The sequence below is a fragment of the Vipera berus genome (genome assembly GCF_964194415.1).
Source record: "Vipera berus genome assembly, chromosome: 1".
Classification (NCBI taxonomy): domain Eukaryota; kingdom Metazoa; phylum Chordata; class Lepidosauria; order Squamata; family Viperidae; genus Vipera; species Vipera berus.
In genome coordinates this window covers 175,671,835-175,687,730 of record NC_138202.1, presented here as the reverse complement: position 1 = coordinate 175,687,730, position 15,896 = coordinate 175,671,835, and the positions used below count along the sequence as shown (strand labels likewise).

At 38.2% G+C, this 15,896-nt stretch overlaps 1 protein-coding gene across 3 annotated transcripts in view; it reads right to left on the bottom strand.

The window, feature by feature from the left end:
- Window positions 1–11,969, bottom strand: part of CFLAR (CASP8 and FADD like apoptosis regulator) — a 28,617-nt gene extending 16,648 nt beyond the window's left edge. For all 3 annotated transcript variants that reach the window (XM_081342299.1, XM_081342300.1, XM_081342301.1), the window contains exons 1-4: window positions 11,901–11,969; window positions 3,848–4,311; window positions 3,197–3,296; window positions 2,054–2,189 (exon numbers count right to left, since the gene is read on the bottom strand). In XM_081342299.1, coding sequence (XP_081198425.1) covers window positions 2,054–2,189; window positions 3,197–3,296; window positions 3,848–4,143 — 532 coding nt within the window. In that variant the 5' untranslated portion in view covers window positions 4,144–4,311; window positions 11,901–11,969. The remainder of the gene's footprint in view (window positions 1–2,053; window positions 2,190–3,196; window positions 3,297–3,847; window positions 4,312–11,900) is intronic.
- Between the last annotated feature and the right edge of the window lie 3,927 nt (window positions 11,970–15,896).

Below are 15,896 nucleotides of genomic sequence, written 5' to 3'. Positions count from 1 at the left end.
TCCTTGTAAATCTCACATTTGATGATGGACCACAGGTTCTCAATGGGGTTCAGATCAGGTGAACAAGGAGGCCATGTCATTAGATTTCCTTCTTTTATACCCTTTCTTGCCAGCCACGCTGTGGAGTACTTGGACGCGTGTGATGGAGCATTGTCCTGCATGAAAATCATGTTTTTCTTGAAGGATGCAGACTTCTTCCTGTACCACTGCTTGAAGAAGGTGTCTTCCAGAAACTGGCAGTAGGACTGGGAGTTGAGCTTGACTCCATCCTCAACCCGAAAAGGCCCCACAAGCTCATCTTTGATGATACCAGCCCAAACCAGTACTCCACCTCCACCTTGCTGGCGTCTGAGTCGGACTGGAGCTCTCTGCCCTTTACCAATCCAGCCACGGGCCCATCCATCTGGCCCATCAAGACTCACTCTCATTTCATCAGTCCATAAAACCTTAGAAAAATCAGTCTTGAGATATTTCTTGGCCCAGTCTTGACGTTTCAGCTTGTGTGTCTTGTTCAGTGGTGGTCGTCTTTCAGCCTTTCTTACCTTGGCCATGTCTCTGAGTATTGCACACCTTGTGCTTTTGGGCACTCCAGTGATGTTGCAGCTCTGAAATATGGCCAAACTGGTGGCAAGTGGCATCTTGGCAGCTGCACGCTTGACTTTTCTCAGTTCATGGGCAGTTATTTTGCGCCTTGGTTTCTCCACACGCTTCTTGCGACCCTGTTGACTATTTTGAATGAAACGCTTGATTGTTCGATGATCACGCTTCAGAAGCTTTGCAATTTTAAGAGTGCTGCATCCCTCTGCAAGATATCTCACTATTTTTGACTTTTCTGAGCCTGTCAAGTCCTTCTTTTGACCCATTTTGCCAAAGGAAAGGAAGTTGCCTAATAATTATGCACACCTGATACAGGGTGTTGATGTCATTAGACCACACCCCTTCTCATTACAGAGATGCACATCACCTAATATGCTTAATTGGTAGTAGGCTTTCGAGCCTATACAGCTTGGAGTAAGACAACATGCATAAAGAGGATGATGTGGTCAAAATACTCATTTGCCTAATAATTCTGCACTCCCTGTATATACATTTTTCATTTCTGCTATGAGAATGGTCATCACATCCATAATAAAAAAGGAAAGCTTGCATACCTTATCATAAAAATATATTTTTGTTCCCAGCCACTTCAATTGTTTTGCAAATTATTTTTAAAATGTTAACTTTACGTTTTCATGTAAAGATGCCAAGCATTTTCCTTTCTATTTTTTTCAAATTCACAAGGTAGCAAAATTCATGTATGAAAAAAAATAGCACCATCCTTTTTTTTCCTTTTAATTTACTTGGCAATTGTAAATTTACTCTTTACAAAAGAGTAAGAAGGAGGAAGAATAGATACACAACATCCTTTGAGAATTGTGATTACCTTCTACATCAAAGCTATCCACTATTTCACTGCTGTGCATGTGGTAAGCTGGTAACCCCATACAGAAACAGATTGCTGCCCATATACGTGAGGAGAAGCAGAGAGGATAAATAAACTCAAGATCTTCTAACATATACTCATTACCTGCTATATTGCAAAGGCCCATGCTTGGAAGGATAGGTAGTACGTGTCCTATATGTTTGTAGACACCCAGGATTTAGAATTAGGGGAAATCATGGCATAGAATATTAGAATGCAAAGCTCTAACCTCTACTTGATGTCTGGAGGATACTAGAAATAAACCTTTTATACATTATTGTACTGCTAACATTACCATTTCTAACTAAGACTTAAATGGGTTGATGGCAAGATGAAATTATGGATTTCGTATTGTTTCAAAATCATGAAACCCAAATTTCTGGACTCAGCAACTGTGTTCAGATACTTACTACTACCAGCATTCCTGTGTATGTTTACGTATTAATAAACCTCACTGAATTCAGTACAATTTTGGCCCAGGTAGCCCGAGGTTCCTCCAGGTAGGCAGGGAATGCAGAACTCTGTCAGTGAAGACAGCAAACTGTGAGAATTAGCCTCTAAAGCTGAATGGCAAGACATAGGAAATCTTACCTTCTAGTTTGTACTTTTGAATCTTTTTTGCCAAGTCTCTCCTATGAATAGTCAGGAAGCACTTTTCTATTAAATCCAAATGCATGGGAGATACCAGATCTAGCTTCTCCAGGTCAGTAATAATTGCCAGAAAACTCTAGAAAAACCAGACAGAACGATTGTAAAGGACAAGCCAACGCATCCTGAGAAACGAGAGTTATATGTTAAACTTTCAGGGAATATAACATTATCTGTCTCCCCTGTTTAGGAAAATATATTACTTCACAATTAGCATTTACCCTATACTAATCTTGCAAGCTAGAGTTTTGGAATTTCCAGTTTTACTAATGAGGAAGGGATTACACAACATAGTAGCCTGAACTATGTAAGTTCCTTTTAGTGAGCAACCTAGAACCAGGATCTTTCACTCCAATCCATGCCATTGCCTCTCTATATTTTTAGAGTACCAGACCAGACTCGTGGTTAGGATGACAGTAGTTTGTGTCCAAATCACCCGGAGGGCCCAGAATTGAATTCTATTCTTATTACAAATCATTCTAAGAAACACATAATCTGCAAAAGAGACTGTTGAGCAGTTGTCAGTATCAAGTAAAATTAAATACAAAACATTCTAAATTAAATTCTAATCTGACAGCTAAGAATTCTGCTTCATGTAAGTCAATGTGACAATAAAGAGCTTCCTCAACTGAAAGTTATTACTAGCACTGGTAATTCGCAAATGAACTTGTTTGGAGTTTCAGTATTTTATTATCACTGACCACCTAGGTAGAAATCAATACTTTCAGTATCCTAATGCAGGAATAACTATACTATTAATAAGATCTTATGGAAAGAGAAAAGGCTATTATGCTGTACCCAACCCTGAGAAGCTATTTATTCATCCTTTCATTTATAATTGGAAGTGGCCTGGTTACATCAGAAGCTAGCTTTCTATCCCATTAAGTTTATTGCTTTCTATCCCACCTGTTGATTTAGTGCTATCTTTCCAAGTTTGATTTATAAAGCGTACATCATAGCTGCATCCTACAGGGAGGCAAAGCCAACAGACATAAACCAGGACATCCTTGTTCCTTCCTCTGTGTTCAATCACTGTAACACAGAAAGAACTGAGATGAACTACTATCATGTTCATGTTAAGTGTACCTTCTCCTTGTGCGATGTACCAAGGTGATTTTTCAGAAGGAAAGAGAGAGATCTCAAGTCTTCTTTCTCCAGATCTTCATTGATTTCAGTCATCAACAACCTGCACACAAACCCAATTTGCAATTAATTTAAAATTAAATTAATTTTTTAAAGGCTTTGCTCTCCTACCTAGGGCCCCGTGCTACATATACTTACACTATACTCCTTTTTTAAACTATATTTTAACCATATGTGTATTTTTCAACCACCAAGTATTAATAGTTAGGAGCAAGACCAAATAAAAACTCAGTACAGTTGAAAATAAGAGGAATTCTATCTAAACAAAAAATGCAAGAAGAGTAAAAATGGAGAAATACAGATGGCTTAATAAAATCAGGAAAAGGTACTCAGGAACAAATTGATCTTTGAAAGCTATTATAGTTATTTTGGACTATAACTCTTATCAATTCTACACAGAATGGCCAACGATGAGGTATGCACTTCACTTTGCCCTTTGCTATCCATGGAGATTATTAGTGTGGGTAATATTGAATTAATTGGACCAATATTATAACAGCGTACAGCAGCTTCCCATAATGGTACCCTATCAGTTTTCTGTTATGCATCCTCTGTACACCATAAAATATATCCATTGCCTTCAATTTAGCTCACCTGTACTTTGACAACATCTGAGGGTGCTTAGCCAAACTGGCTTCCACGGCTGCTCTTCCAGTCCCCAGGAACTTCCTTAACAAATCAAATCTTTTCAACCTGTATAATAGTTCAGACAAGCTGATGGTGGTCAGCATCTCCTTCTCATTCAAAGCTGTTAAGAGTTGTAGGACACCAGGTGTAGATACGTCAGACATGAGATCACTGCACAAGAAGACCATGATTTCCTTTTCATCTGTATCCAGTTCCTGTTCAAGCTGGTATAGGAGGGATGCTGGGACACTGAAAAATGTCATCACAGGCCACTGCCCCTTTACAGTTCTCTGTGTGTATTTTAAACAAGAAAAGCCACGTCATGAGGCTTGCTTCTAAATGCAGAATCTGCCTTCATTGTTGATCTTCAATATCCGGGCTTCGCTTTATGACTTTTAGATATCAAAAGACCATTGACAAGAAGAGAAGATCTAGACAAACCCAAATCATTTTAATCACACACAATGATTAAAGTTCACTGCCATCTCATCTGCTCCTACATTTGTTCAGGCTGGGAACAGTACGAACTTTTTCAAATTAAGTGATGCTTAGGATGAATCAAAAGGGAATGTCCAGTTTTCAAGAAAGCTCCCACTATCACATAATTTAGAATGCCCAGAGGAACTGAAAGTAAAATTAAGCAAAAGGCACAGACTGAAAATGGGAAGTTACAATATGCCACTGATAACCATAAAATGTCTCTTTCACTAAAATTACGCTTTCTGAAAGGAGAGATTTAGCTCTTTAGGAAAATACACGTTTTGCATACAAACAGGCTATCTGAGCAATCTTTGGGCATTTCCACAGAGAACAGGAAGTGTCACCTGATGTTCTGGGGAACCGACATTGTGAACATTACTGAAAAGGATGGGCTGACTTAGTTCTTATAAAGCAGCTTCCTCTGTTCCTAACTTCATTGCAACCTTCATATATATGAGTCAATTGCCAAGTGTCTGAATTTTGATCAGGTGACCATGAGGATACTACACTGGTTGTCAGTGTGAAAAATGGTCATAACTCACTTTTTTCAGTGCTTTTGTAGTTTCAAATGGTCATTAAATGAACTGTTGTAAGTCAAGGACTACCTGTACTGTAACTGCCCCTGTTTATAACTGATTCCCTCTCTACTGTTATATAGAGGGAGGGTTATTGTATAAGAATTAACTTTTTAAATTGTAATGGCACAGATACTTGTTCATACAGTAGTGTTTGACTCCAGCAGCCACACAGATACTTCTTACACAGAAACACTACACAAGAACACAAATACACACATTCCCACCTTCCTTCTAGCAGAAACAGGGACAGAGAATCTATCAGACTGCAGATAGTGTTCTGAGGAGCTCAGAAGGCAAGAGAGGGCAATCAGGAAGACATAAGGAAGGAAGGAAGGAAGGAAGGAAGGAAGGAAGGAAGGAAGGAAGGAAGGAAGGAGAGTCAAGATTAGTCCTTATATGAGTTAAAAAATCACCAAACAGCCACTCGCCAAGAGCTTCTCAACAGAATGCCCACTAGTAATTTCTACCTGCTGATCATTTATTTACAACATCGTCTTCTATGCCTTTTCTTATCAAATGTAAGGTCAACTACTTGGGAGTAAAGGAAGATGGTCTCTAACCTTGGTATTTTCAAAATATAAATTTCTAGCCGTTTCAATTATTCAATCTACTCCACATTCAATACATTGTTTTACTTCAGCCCACTCTTGTAACTAACTAAAATCCACCACTTAGCTCAAAATTTCCACTGCTAAGCAAGTCAGTTGTTTGCCCAATTTTATGAGCTTTCTTGCCAACAATCTGTGAGGTTAAGTTAGTAACTTGCTTGTTAAGTGAATCTGGCTTTCGCATTATCTTTGCTTGTCAGAAAGTCACAACAGTCATCACACCATGCCAGGCACGGCAACCATCATAAATACATGCCAGTTGCCAAGCATCTGCATTCTGGTCACATTAAATAGGAAATGTATTAAAAGTCATTGTGTCAGCAAACGTAGTCTTGTCCTTAAGGCAGATGTTGATCAAGGTAGCCATAATCCTGTTAGCGTAACTACATGTACTCCCCGGTAATTGTCTTTTGCAATTTTCTTCTGTAAACTGTCTTCGGATAAGAATGTGTAGAATATTAACCACATAAGTAACAATGTATAACTAGGAATTAGACAACAAGAAGCTCTCATTCAGGAGTATAGTAAGATCCTGCTAAAACTCCTCTCTACCCATTCATGCCTATACCTCTGATCTCTTAAGACGTCGATTAAAGTCAAGAAATCCACCACTCCTCACAGTGCTTAAGCTGCTGGCCGAACATCAGAGCACTATACAAAAGTGGATGGAAGCATGGAGTAGCTATACCTCCCAAGATATTTCTGAGCATATTAATCCTAATAGTATACCTCCAGGATTTAATCTACCCCGACAGATATGGGTGACATACAATAGAATTAGAACAATTCATGGGGTGTGTGCTGATTCTCTGTATAAATGGGGAAAGACACCTTCAGCACAATGTGATTGCGGGGCTCCCCGACAGACTATCCAACATATAGTGAGGGAATGCACTAATAGAAGATACCCAGGAGATTTTAAGGACTTCCTCTGCGTAACAACGGCAGCTACTGACTGGATCTCCAAACTCGTTAAACTCTGAAATGTTATTTCTGTTTTCCGCTTTTAATTCTCTGTGTGACCAGCCATATGCTAAATAAATAAATAAATAAATAAATAAATAAATAAATAAAATAACAAATAAATAAGAGGTGTATAAATATGTATGTTCATGAGCCCTTTGGGGTGCAGAACTTTTGCTTTGTTTAAGCCTTCTGAACCTGCGCAATAAACCTTTCCTTTCCTGAAGAGCTTGCGTGAGTCTCTTCTTTCTACAACAACATGACCATGAGGATGCTGCTATGGTCGTTAAGTGTAAAAACAGTCATATGCCACTGTAACTTCCAATGTCACTAAGCAAATGGTTGTAACTTGAAGACTACCTGTAGTTTCTTTTCATTCTCATACAGGCTGACAGACAATGGTTTGGGTCAGGTCACTGAAGGATTAGTTAGAGCAGAAGCACATCAGATCAGGATTTTACAAATTTACAATAGCAATTTAAATCACTAAGACATAACTAGACAATTGTTTTAGACAAATTCTTAATGATTTCTGAATAAAAAGGACATATACTTCATTAAATATCACCTCTGTAAGATTCCACAGTACTTCATCAATCAAGCAATCATTTATTTTTATTCCACGTTTATCATTTTTACAAATACCGTAACTGAAGGCAGCAAGCATATATAATACTCTTTCCTCCTCCCATTTTCTCCATAACAACCACCCTGTCAGGTGGGTTGGCTGAGAGAGAGAGTAACTGGCCCAAAGTCACCCAGCTGGCTTTCATGCCTGAGGCAGGACGAAAAATCCCATGAGTAACATTTCTAAATGTCATAATCAATAATAAACTGACTTATGTACATAGTACTATTTGAGCTTGGAAAAGAGGAAGAAGCCTCATTTTTATAGGAAAAGATTCATAATCAAGATTTGAAAGAAATCAACAAAGATACCAAGATTGCAATTCTATGCTTCCAAGCATGGAAACAAATCCATCAACTTTAGAGTAAAAGTGCATAGGATTACACTGCCAGAATTTAAACATCACAATTTCTGCAATCTGATACTGAAAATAGTAAAATATATTCACCAATCACCAAAAGCATATTATTCCAATAAATATTAAGACTGATTTAAACATACCCAGAGACTAAGGTTGCTTTTTTATAATCCACAATCACTGTTTTATCTTTGTTCAGATTTAGTTTTCAAGACTGGAATGAATCCCTGTGAAATCAAGAATATACATAAAAAGGAGAGAATATAAAACTAGGCTTCTCCCCCTTGCAGCCACACAGGAAATTCCAGTTTGAACAAAGGAGGGACTGAAAGAATGAAGGATGAATCACAGCCTCGACATTCCAGGAATTGCAAGCATACCACATAGGGCAGTTATATCCTTTCATAATTTTCGCAAGCCAAGGATTAGCTACAAAATCTGCATTCTTCTAAATAACAATAAATTTCTGATTACTCTAGAAAGATGCAGAAAGTATGCATGCTGTGTGGAAACATTTCCAGGCCCATTTGGACTACAACTGGACACACAATTAAATTTCACTTAGTTCACTGAGTTGTATGCACACTGACAAAAGCTGCTGTCAGGAGGACCCCAAAACCCTCCTCCCTTTCCTTGGCCATATATTCTGCTTTTGGGGCCTGCCATTCTGGTGGGGGGGGGAGCTTGCATGTACTTGGGATAACTTTCGCTTTCTATATTCCCCTCCTCCCTCCATCCCCTTGAGGTAGGAATGTGTCTCCCTTTATCAGGGAGAAGGTTGCAGAGAAACGAAACTGGAGAAGACCTTGAGATGCCCCCCAACTGTGCCCGTTACCCGCTCATCAGACCACTTGTCGATTGGCTGGATTTCAAATGGACTTTTTATGTCTTTGGTGAGAGGAGGAATATTGCTTGCTTAACTATAGCGTTTTGGCGGGCTTTTCCCCAGATCTCGCCTTGACTTCCCTACTGTCACTGACCCCTAATAAAAGTATCCTTTTGAGACAATGCCTGTTTCAAGTGTTCTGCTTTCTTGGATGGTTAGTTGAAGTGGGACCTTACACCTGCCTTCTATCTGCCAGATTTGCATACTATCCATTGATAATATGATTTGATTTTGACTCTGCGTGTTTTGTAAATTCAGCCAGTTGTGCTTACACAGTAGATCATAATTTAGAAATAACTACTGGACATATTCACATGATATACTCCATTAAAAGAATCTTAAATAGCTTGTGCATACTATCATATCCTACATCCAATAATGTTCTGTATTTGGAGGCTCACTTATTTGGCTTACAACCACTATGGGTGAGTTAACACAATCCAGTTGTAAGTCAAAACCAAGCAAACTACATTACAGCCACAGTTAAATGAACAAAGTCTTTGGATTAGGCCTGTTCCTTATTTTTAAACTGGATGAAACCAGGAATCATGTGTAAAGCAGCCAACTGGAAGGAAGATAAGAGTGCACGGGGTTGAGAAAGAAACATATAAAGCAAGGACTGAAAATTGTGGTCTCCATATTGTGCAGTTAATTGTGCGCATGTTTTATCCTTTCATAGGGATTTAGTGAAAATAAAAAATAAGTTTACTATTTCAGCAGCTACAAGTTGAACCAGCAATATGACATAAAGTACAATCGGTGACTAATTTCAAATCACCTACATGCCATATCCTATTTTGACCCAAATAGCTCAACATTATGCAGTCACTGAGCATAATTATACTGTATCTCTCTCAGTATTTTCAGTTTCCTTTCTAAAAAAAATGACTAAACTTTTATAAACTGGGGAATTTCCGGAGTTTCAGCTGACAGCGTGCAGTGTGCAGGAAGGTCTCAGTTCTGTGTATTGCAACAGAAAGAGAGCATAAGGCTATTTCTTAGTTCGGGATCCAGAAAACACATGGGGTCTCCATTTTTACAATATTTATAATATTTTACAATTCTTCTTAATACATTGAATTTAAATTCAACTTAAAATATATACTTTTAGAACCTAGCTGTGGTTGTTTCCCTTTTAAAGTAAGGTGCTTCTGGAAGAAGAAAAGATTGACTTTCCATTTCTTGCAAGGTACATCCGTAAATAAAAAGTGATGTATTTCCTGCATTAACTCTGTAAATTAGATATTCTCAAAGTGGGGGGTGGGGGGTCAAAGAGTTGCCAGGAGGCTACTTTCTGTGAGCAGGTTTACCAGTTTAACACAAAATCACAGAGGCCTTTTTATTTTTGTATGCCACCTTTCCTTTCAGAGGGAACAATCAAGGTTGGAGAGCTCAAAAATTTAAGGAAAAACTGATCTTCACTTTGCAGACAAAATTACAAATGGGAAGGGAAGGATAGAGATTATTGGGGAGAGATCATCAAAAGCAGCCAATTTCAAGAGAAATTGATTTAAGGCAAAGAAATACCCTTTTACTTCCCCTCTGACTAGTGAAAGAAAGTGGCTGTTTTCAAAATGAAATTCAGATTTCAGAAGGATACAAAAATAAGCAGGTTCATCCTTCCATTAAAATGTGATTTTAAACTTTTTCTTCAATTTCCAATGGTAAGGTTTTATTTTGTAAAGCCCTGATAATGTGAGGTGTTCAGTCAATAAGTCTTGTCCGACTCTTTGTGACCCTTTGTTACAGGCCTCTTCTCCCCCAGTTACCCAGATTGCCCAAATTCATCTTCATTGCATTGATGACACTATCTAATCAGAGGGGGTGGGTATTGTAACAGAAATTAATGCTATCATTTTAAAAGATTACGGTATTTGCAGAGTTTGAGAAATCTTGCTTTCCTTGAATTTATCACTGAACATCATACTTTTTAAGAGGTTTTCTCAAGGAAATTCACTAATTCTAGTAAAGAAATAATGGAACATAACAATGGCTAAAAGAGAGGGTTTCAGATGACATGTGTCAGGAAAGTCCACTAGAGCTCCAAATTATTAGGCTAACAAGAACACCTTGTTATTAAAGTGAAAGATATTATTTTTAATCAAGGATGCCATTAGAAGCAGAAAAACGGAAGAGAAACTGAGTTTGAGCAACCTTCCTTTCCTTGAATTTATCACTGAACATCACTTTTTAAGAGGCTTTCTTAAGGAAATTCACAAATTCTAGTAAATAAAAAGAACTACTTCCTTTTTAAGAGTCACAGACATAATGGAACATAACAATGGCTAAAATAGGTGGTTTCAGATGACGTGTTCAGTCTGATGGTTGCTTAAGGAAAATCCAGACTAGAGCTCCAAGTTATTAGGATTTTCCGTAAAATACCAGCAAAAACACCTTGTTATTAAAGTGAGAGCTATCTTTTTAATCATACTGGATAATTTAATCCAAGGATGCCATCAGAAGCAGAGGATACAATCCTACTCCAATTTACTTTTTAGAATAATCAAGTATCTCATGCAGTTGTATTTAAAATCTTTTCTGCCAAAAAATAAAAATTGAAATGAAGACGCCAGGAATTCATATGACGGAAAACTCAGCAGGATCTAACTTAATATTCTGATTAGAGCACCAGAAATCCCCCAAAACTATTGGGGGAAAAACCCCCTCACAAACATTTCCTATATTATTGCCAAGAAAACTTACGGGAGTTGTCGGTGAAGTCACCAGCAAAGCTCTGCTCCACCAATTTTTGTTTTCCTTTTATAATCTTAAATAGGCGCTTGTAATAAATGAATATAGTCTATTAAATTTATCAGCAATTTCTGAGTAAACATACGAATAAAATGGGACTGTTACGCAGATCCATAAAAAAATGGAAAATGCTCCCCTCGGCCGTCGGGAAGGAGAAACGGAGTCTCATCTTGAGGTCAAACAAAACAAGTCATCGGGCCCTGCATTATTCTCTCTGCCCTCTCAAGACTAAGTCAGAATACACGCCTAGCATTCCCGCAACAAAAGCGCCCCGCGCGTTCGTCTAAACGCCTCTCCGCCACTACGGATTAACGCGGCCATAACTTTTGTTTAAGCGCGTGGAGAAAGAAGGCTGTCTTTTTTCCCGCCGCTTCTCGCAAGCAAAGGCAATCTTAGGAACTTTACTCCATTAGTAAGCTCCCTGCCTTCAGCGGGGCCCGCTCGGCCAAGCGCGGACGGCTAGCCTGAACGCGACTCTCAAGCGTGGCTCGCTCGGGATGGCCTTCTGATTGAATTCAGCGGCGCTTACTTCGCAGAAACCGGCACTGAATTGGGAAGGTCAAGCGCCCCTTTCCTTTGCAGACCCGGATGATTCGTAACACGGGTCTCCTGAAGCAGAGTCGGAACTAGCCCGGGTTTCTGTTGCACAGGCGCCTCGGGAGAACATGGCCGCCTCTTCGGCTTCTCTTCTCCGAAAACTATATAGCCAACGCCTCGGTCCACGGACGCCCCGTTCCCCAACTCGGCTTCTCAGCCGGCTCTACTCACAGCTCGAGCGCCCTCTTCGCCCCGCTCTGCGTCTCCTCAATACGGCAGGCGCCCTTTGGGAAACCAAGCGGCCTTTGAGTAACCAAACGTCACTTACTGAACGTGACGTTAAGCTTGGGAGCCGCCCAGCTCCCAAATAACTCGGCGTGCATTCGAGGGACGAGAGAAAGACCAGCAAAACATTACTCTCTTTTTTTTGGAACGGGAGGAGATATACTGAAATTATATTTGTAATTACAATTCGTGTTGAAGTTGCTAAAAAGATTATACACTTCCATTGTTATCTTTTGTGATAATTCTGATGCCATAGCTTTAATACATGTTAAAATGAAGCAAAAGATTGTAAACTGAAAAAGGTTTGGTTTTTGATTATAATATACAAGGTCTTTCAGAAAAAACCTAGCATAAGTACAGGTCTTTGACTTACAATAGTTCAAAGTTACAACACTGAAAAAAGTGATTTATGACCGTTTTTCACACAACTGTTCAGCGTCCTCTTGGTCACATGATCAAATTTTGAATGCTTGGCAACTGGTTCATATTTATGACAGTTGCAGTGTCCAGGAGGCTTGTGATCACTTTCTGACATGCAAAGTCAATGGGGAAGCCAGATTCACTTAACAACCCTGTTACTAAACAATTGTGGCAAGCAGTTTGGAAAATGGGGCAAAACCTCTTAACAAATGTTTCAATGTTTTGGGCTCAATTGTGGTCAAAAGTTGACTGCCTGTAGGAATTCTGATTAAAAAAGGAAAACCAGAAGTAGCCTTCAGCAGTTATATTTTGCTCTACTTTAGCAGTTTTAAAGGTGAAAGTCTTGTTATTACTTCAATATTGTTCAAAAACAGGTTTGGGTTTATGTTCACCCAAATTCTCACCACTATGCTACTGTTCACACAAATTGGAAATTCTTACAGAAGCAAGTTATAAGAATTAGCAAGGGAATCCTACTGTGGAAGTACTGTGGTAAATTTTAATACTTCATATCTTTGTAAAGAAAAAAAAATCATTGTTGAGAAAATTTAAGAAAATCAACTCCTGTTCTTATGTTGTGCATTTATAAATATATAAGATGTTTTGACGAATGTGTGTTGTTCTTTTTTAAAAATGCCATTGGCTTCAAGTTGGCAGTTCTTTAGTATGGCTAATTTATTTTTCTTCAAGGCTTTAACAAAGGCCAAGGTAATATACACTATGCTTATGAATCAACTACCACTACCTGAAATAGCCAACAACTAGACAAAGCATTGAATACAGAATTACAAAATATATCTTTATCATAGAAAACATTATTCTGTGATTTGCACTAAATAATAATTTCAGTTACCCATGTGCAGCTAAAAGGTAAAGGTAAAGGTTCCTCCGCACTTGGAAGGAATTTGAAAAGAACTGAACAAAGATGATCCCTATGTTTTTTAGAAAGAGATATTAGAACAAGGAATTTGAAAGGAATGAAACACATCCGCTTTGATGCTACCAGAGGTTCTGATTCTTTGTCAAACATCTAGCTTCTCTTGAATTCTTGGACCCCTGGACTTATTAGATAGCTTATCTTATAATCATGTCCAGCTCTCACTTCTAAGATTGCCCTTTCTGATTCACTAGTTTTAACTTTATATCAGCTTACCTTGTAGCTATGGTTATCTATTTCCTTGCCTCTCTATTGAATTTGACTTTTTTTAAATTCCATTTATATCCCGCCCTTCTCCGAAGACTCAGGGCAGCTTACAAGCTTAGCAGTAGCCTTCATTCTATGTATATGCCTGCTTATTAGGGCTTTCATACACCCCCCAAGTGGCATTATTACCCCTGGTATTATGGATAGTCCCGCATCCAACTTTATACTTTTCTTTGTCATTCTTCAAATGACTCAAAATGCTTTACAGAGTAATAGGAACAAAACTATCAAATAATTACAAAAGCACCAAAGGCCCTTGGGAACATTTGTTCAAATGGTTTTGCAAAAGGCAAGCAAGTTGCAGAGTGCAACTACAGTATTTATGCTTTTCTTTTTAAAATATTTTTGTATTTAATTTCATACTAAAATTTCCCCCCATAACTACACATTTTCTTTACTCTTCCCACGTTTCCTATTTGTCCTGTCTCCTCATCCTTGATCCTTCTATATTAGTAAAATATTCAAGCATTGGAAATTGATCACGATCAAATATTAATCACAGTATGGCTCAAGTAAAAAAACAAGTGATGCTTTTCAGTGGAAAATATTCTGGGCAGCAGCTTGACTTTCTAGGTTGCAATTACCCCGTTGTAATCCTAGTTAGCCATACTGTATAAATGAATGATAATAGGATGGGACAACTTGGACCTAAAGGGTTTTACTGCATGATGCCCGTGTCTTAGCAACCAAGGTAAAAGTTGATAAACTTTTCACATATGTTGAGTAAAATAAGCCTAGGGTTGAAAGGAAAGCTATATGTCGGTTTGGCAAAAACGCTGGGAAATCTCTTTCATGTTTAAAAGTAGAGCAAGGAACTCCTGCGAGAAATGTGGACTTCTGTCAGCATTTTCCCCATCCCCCATCATGATCCCATTTTCTAATTAATACTCTTAAATCAGCAGACATGGCTTGAAGGCAAAGTCCTCAAGTAAGATCAATGCTGGTTTGAATCTTCTTTTTTAAGCCAAAAGGAAAGGATAGTTTAGCATACTATCCAAAAATACATTCAGAGACAATTTCTCCAATGAAAAACTGGAATTACCAGTTCACGTTTGTCCTGTTACTGTTGAGAAACCCAGTCAAATGTTGGAATAATCTAATGTTTGTGTGCTATGTTGCAAACTCTGCCTCTTGTTGCTGCATATGTGATGCAAATATAATGGAGACATTGTGGTATCACAACATATTTCATTATATTTGTGTCACTGTAGGGCTATTGGAATACCTGTGTTAGTAACAATCATGCTAAAGAATCTCACCTTTTTGCCCCCTCCTCATCCTAAGACGACAAGATGAAAAGTACGTGTTTTCCCTGTCTGATATAATATTGATGATTTCCCAAATTCTGAAATGAGCATTTGGTTTTGATTTCTTTACAGCAATTTATGCATCACCTTAATAGTGAGATTGGTAGTATATAAATTCAATAAATAAATAATTTCCTAAATCCCTTACTCAAATTATAAAAATGCTCGTGTACTACTCAGTTAAGTCAGAAGAGAAGAAAATCAATTCCTGCTCATTTGGGCAAATGCTGTGTCTCTTCCCATTTTCCCATAAGAAGCAAAGCCATCTTTTATTATACCAACCCAACAAATACTTTTTTCTCCCACTCAATTTCTCTCCTCAATCAAATATCTGAGCTGCATTATTTTATTTTCCAAAAATAAGCTGAATCTCACAACTTGTTCAAGTGCTCCATCTAACATATCTGACAATATGCACATTACATTTCTTCTTAATTGCAATTTCTCTGTAGTTGCAAGACTGAACACTTGTCCTTTACTATGGCAGATTTGAATTTGCATCTTTTAATTCTATTTTTCTGCTCTTTCCATAACTACCATTCAATCCATTGCTTCCCCTGTACTTTGAACTGTTCTATCTCTGCCATTGGGAATATTACAATTTCCCATAGTTAACTCCGTGTAACTACTGAATATCAAGGCAGTGTTTGATTACCTTGAATGCCATAACTGTTGACTATTATTTAAACGTTATTAGTATATTATTTTGGACTTACCAAAAACCTAAGCCTATTTGATAACCTATAGCATTGATGGTTTTGGCAGAATTGGTTCTGAAGGTGGCCATGGTTCTTAACAGGCAATTATCTCACATCATTGGTTGGTAAATGTGTCAATGTCCAACTAAATTGTTGAGCAGTTGGCTCTGTTGCTCCAAATCGGGCTGTTGGTTTCCATGAGACAGAGTGATGATGGATGTCAACTGGAATACATGTAGGTTTGGAAAGATATTATAATACAGCAATGTCCATTTGAAATTTGATGCAGAGCAGGGATTCATCCTATGCAGTC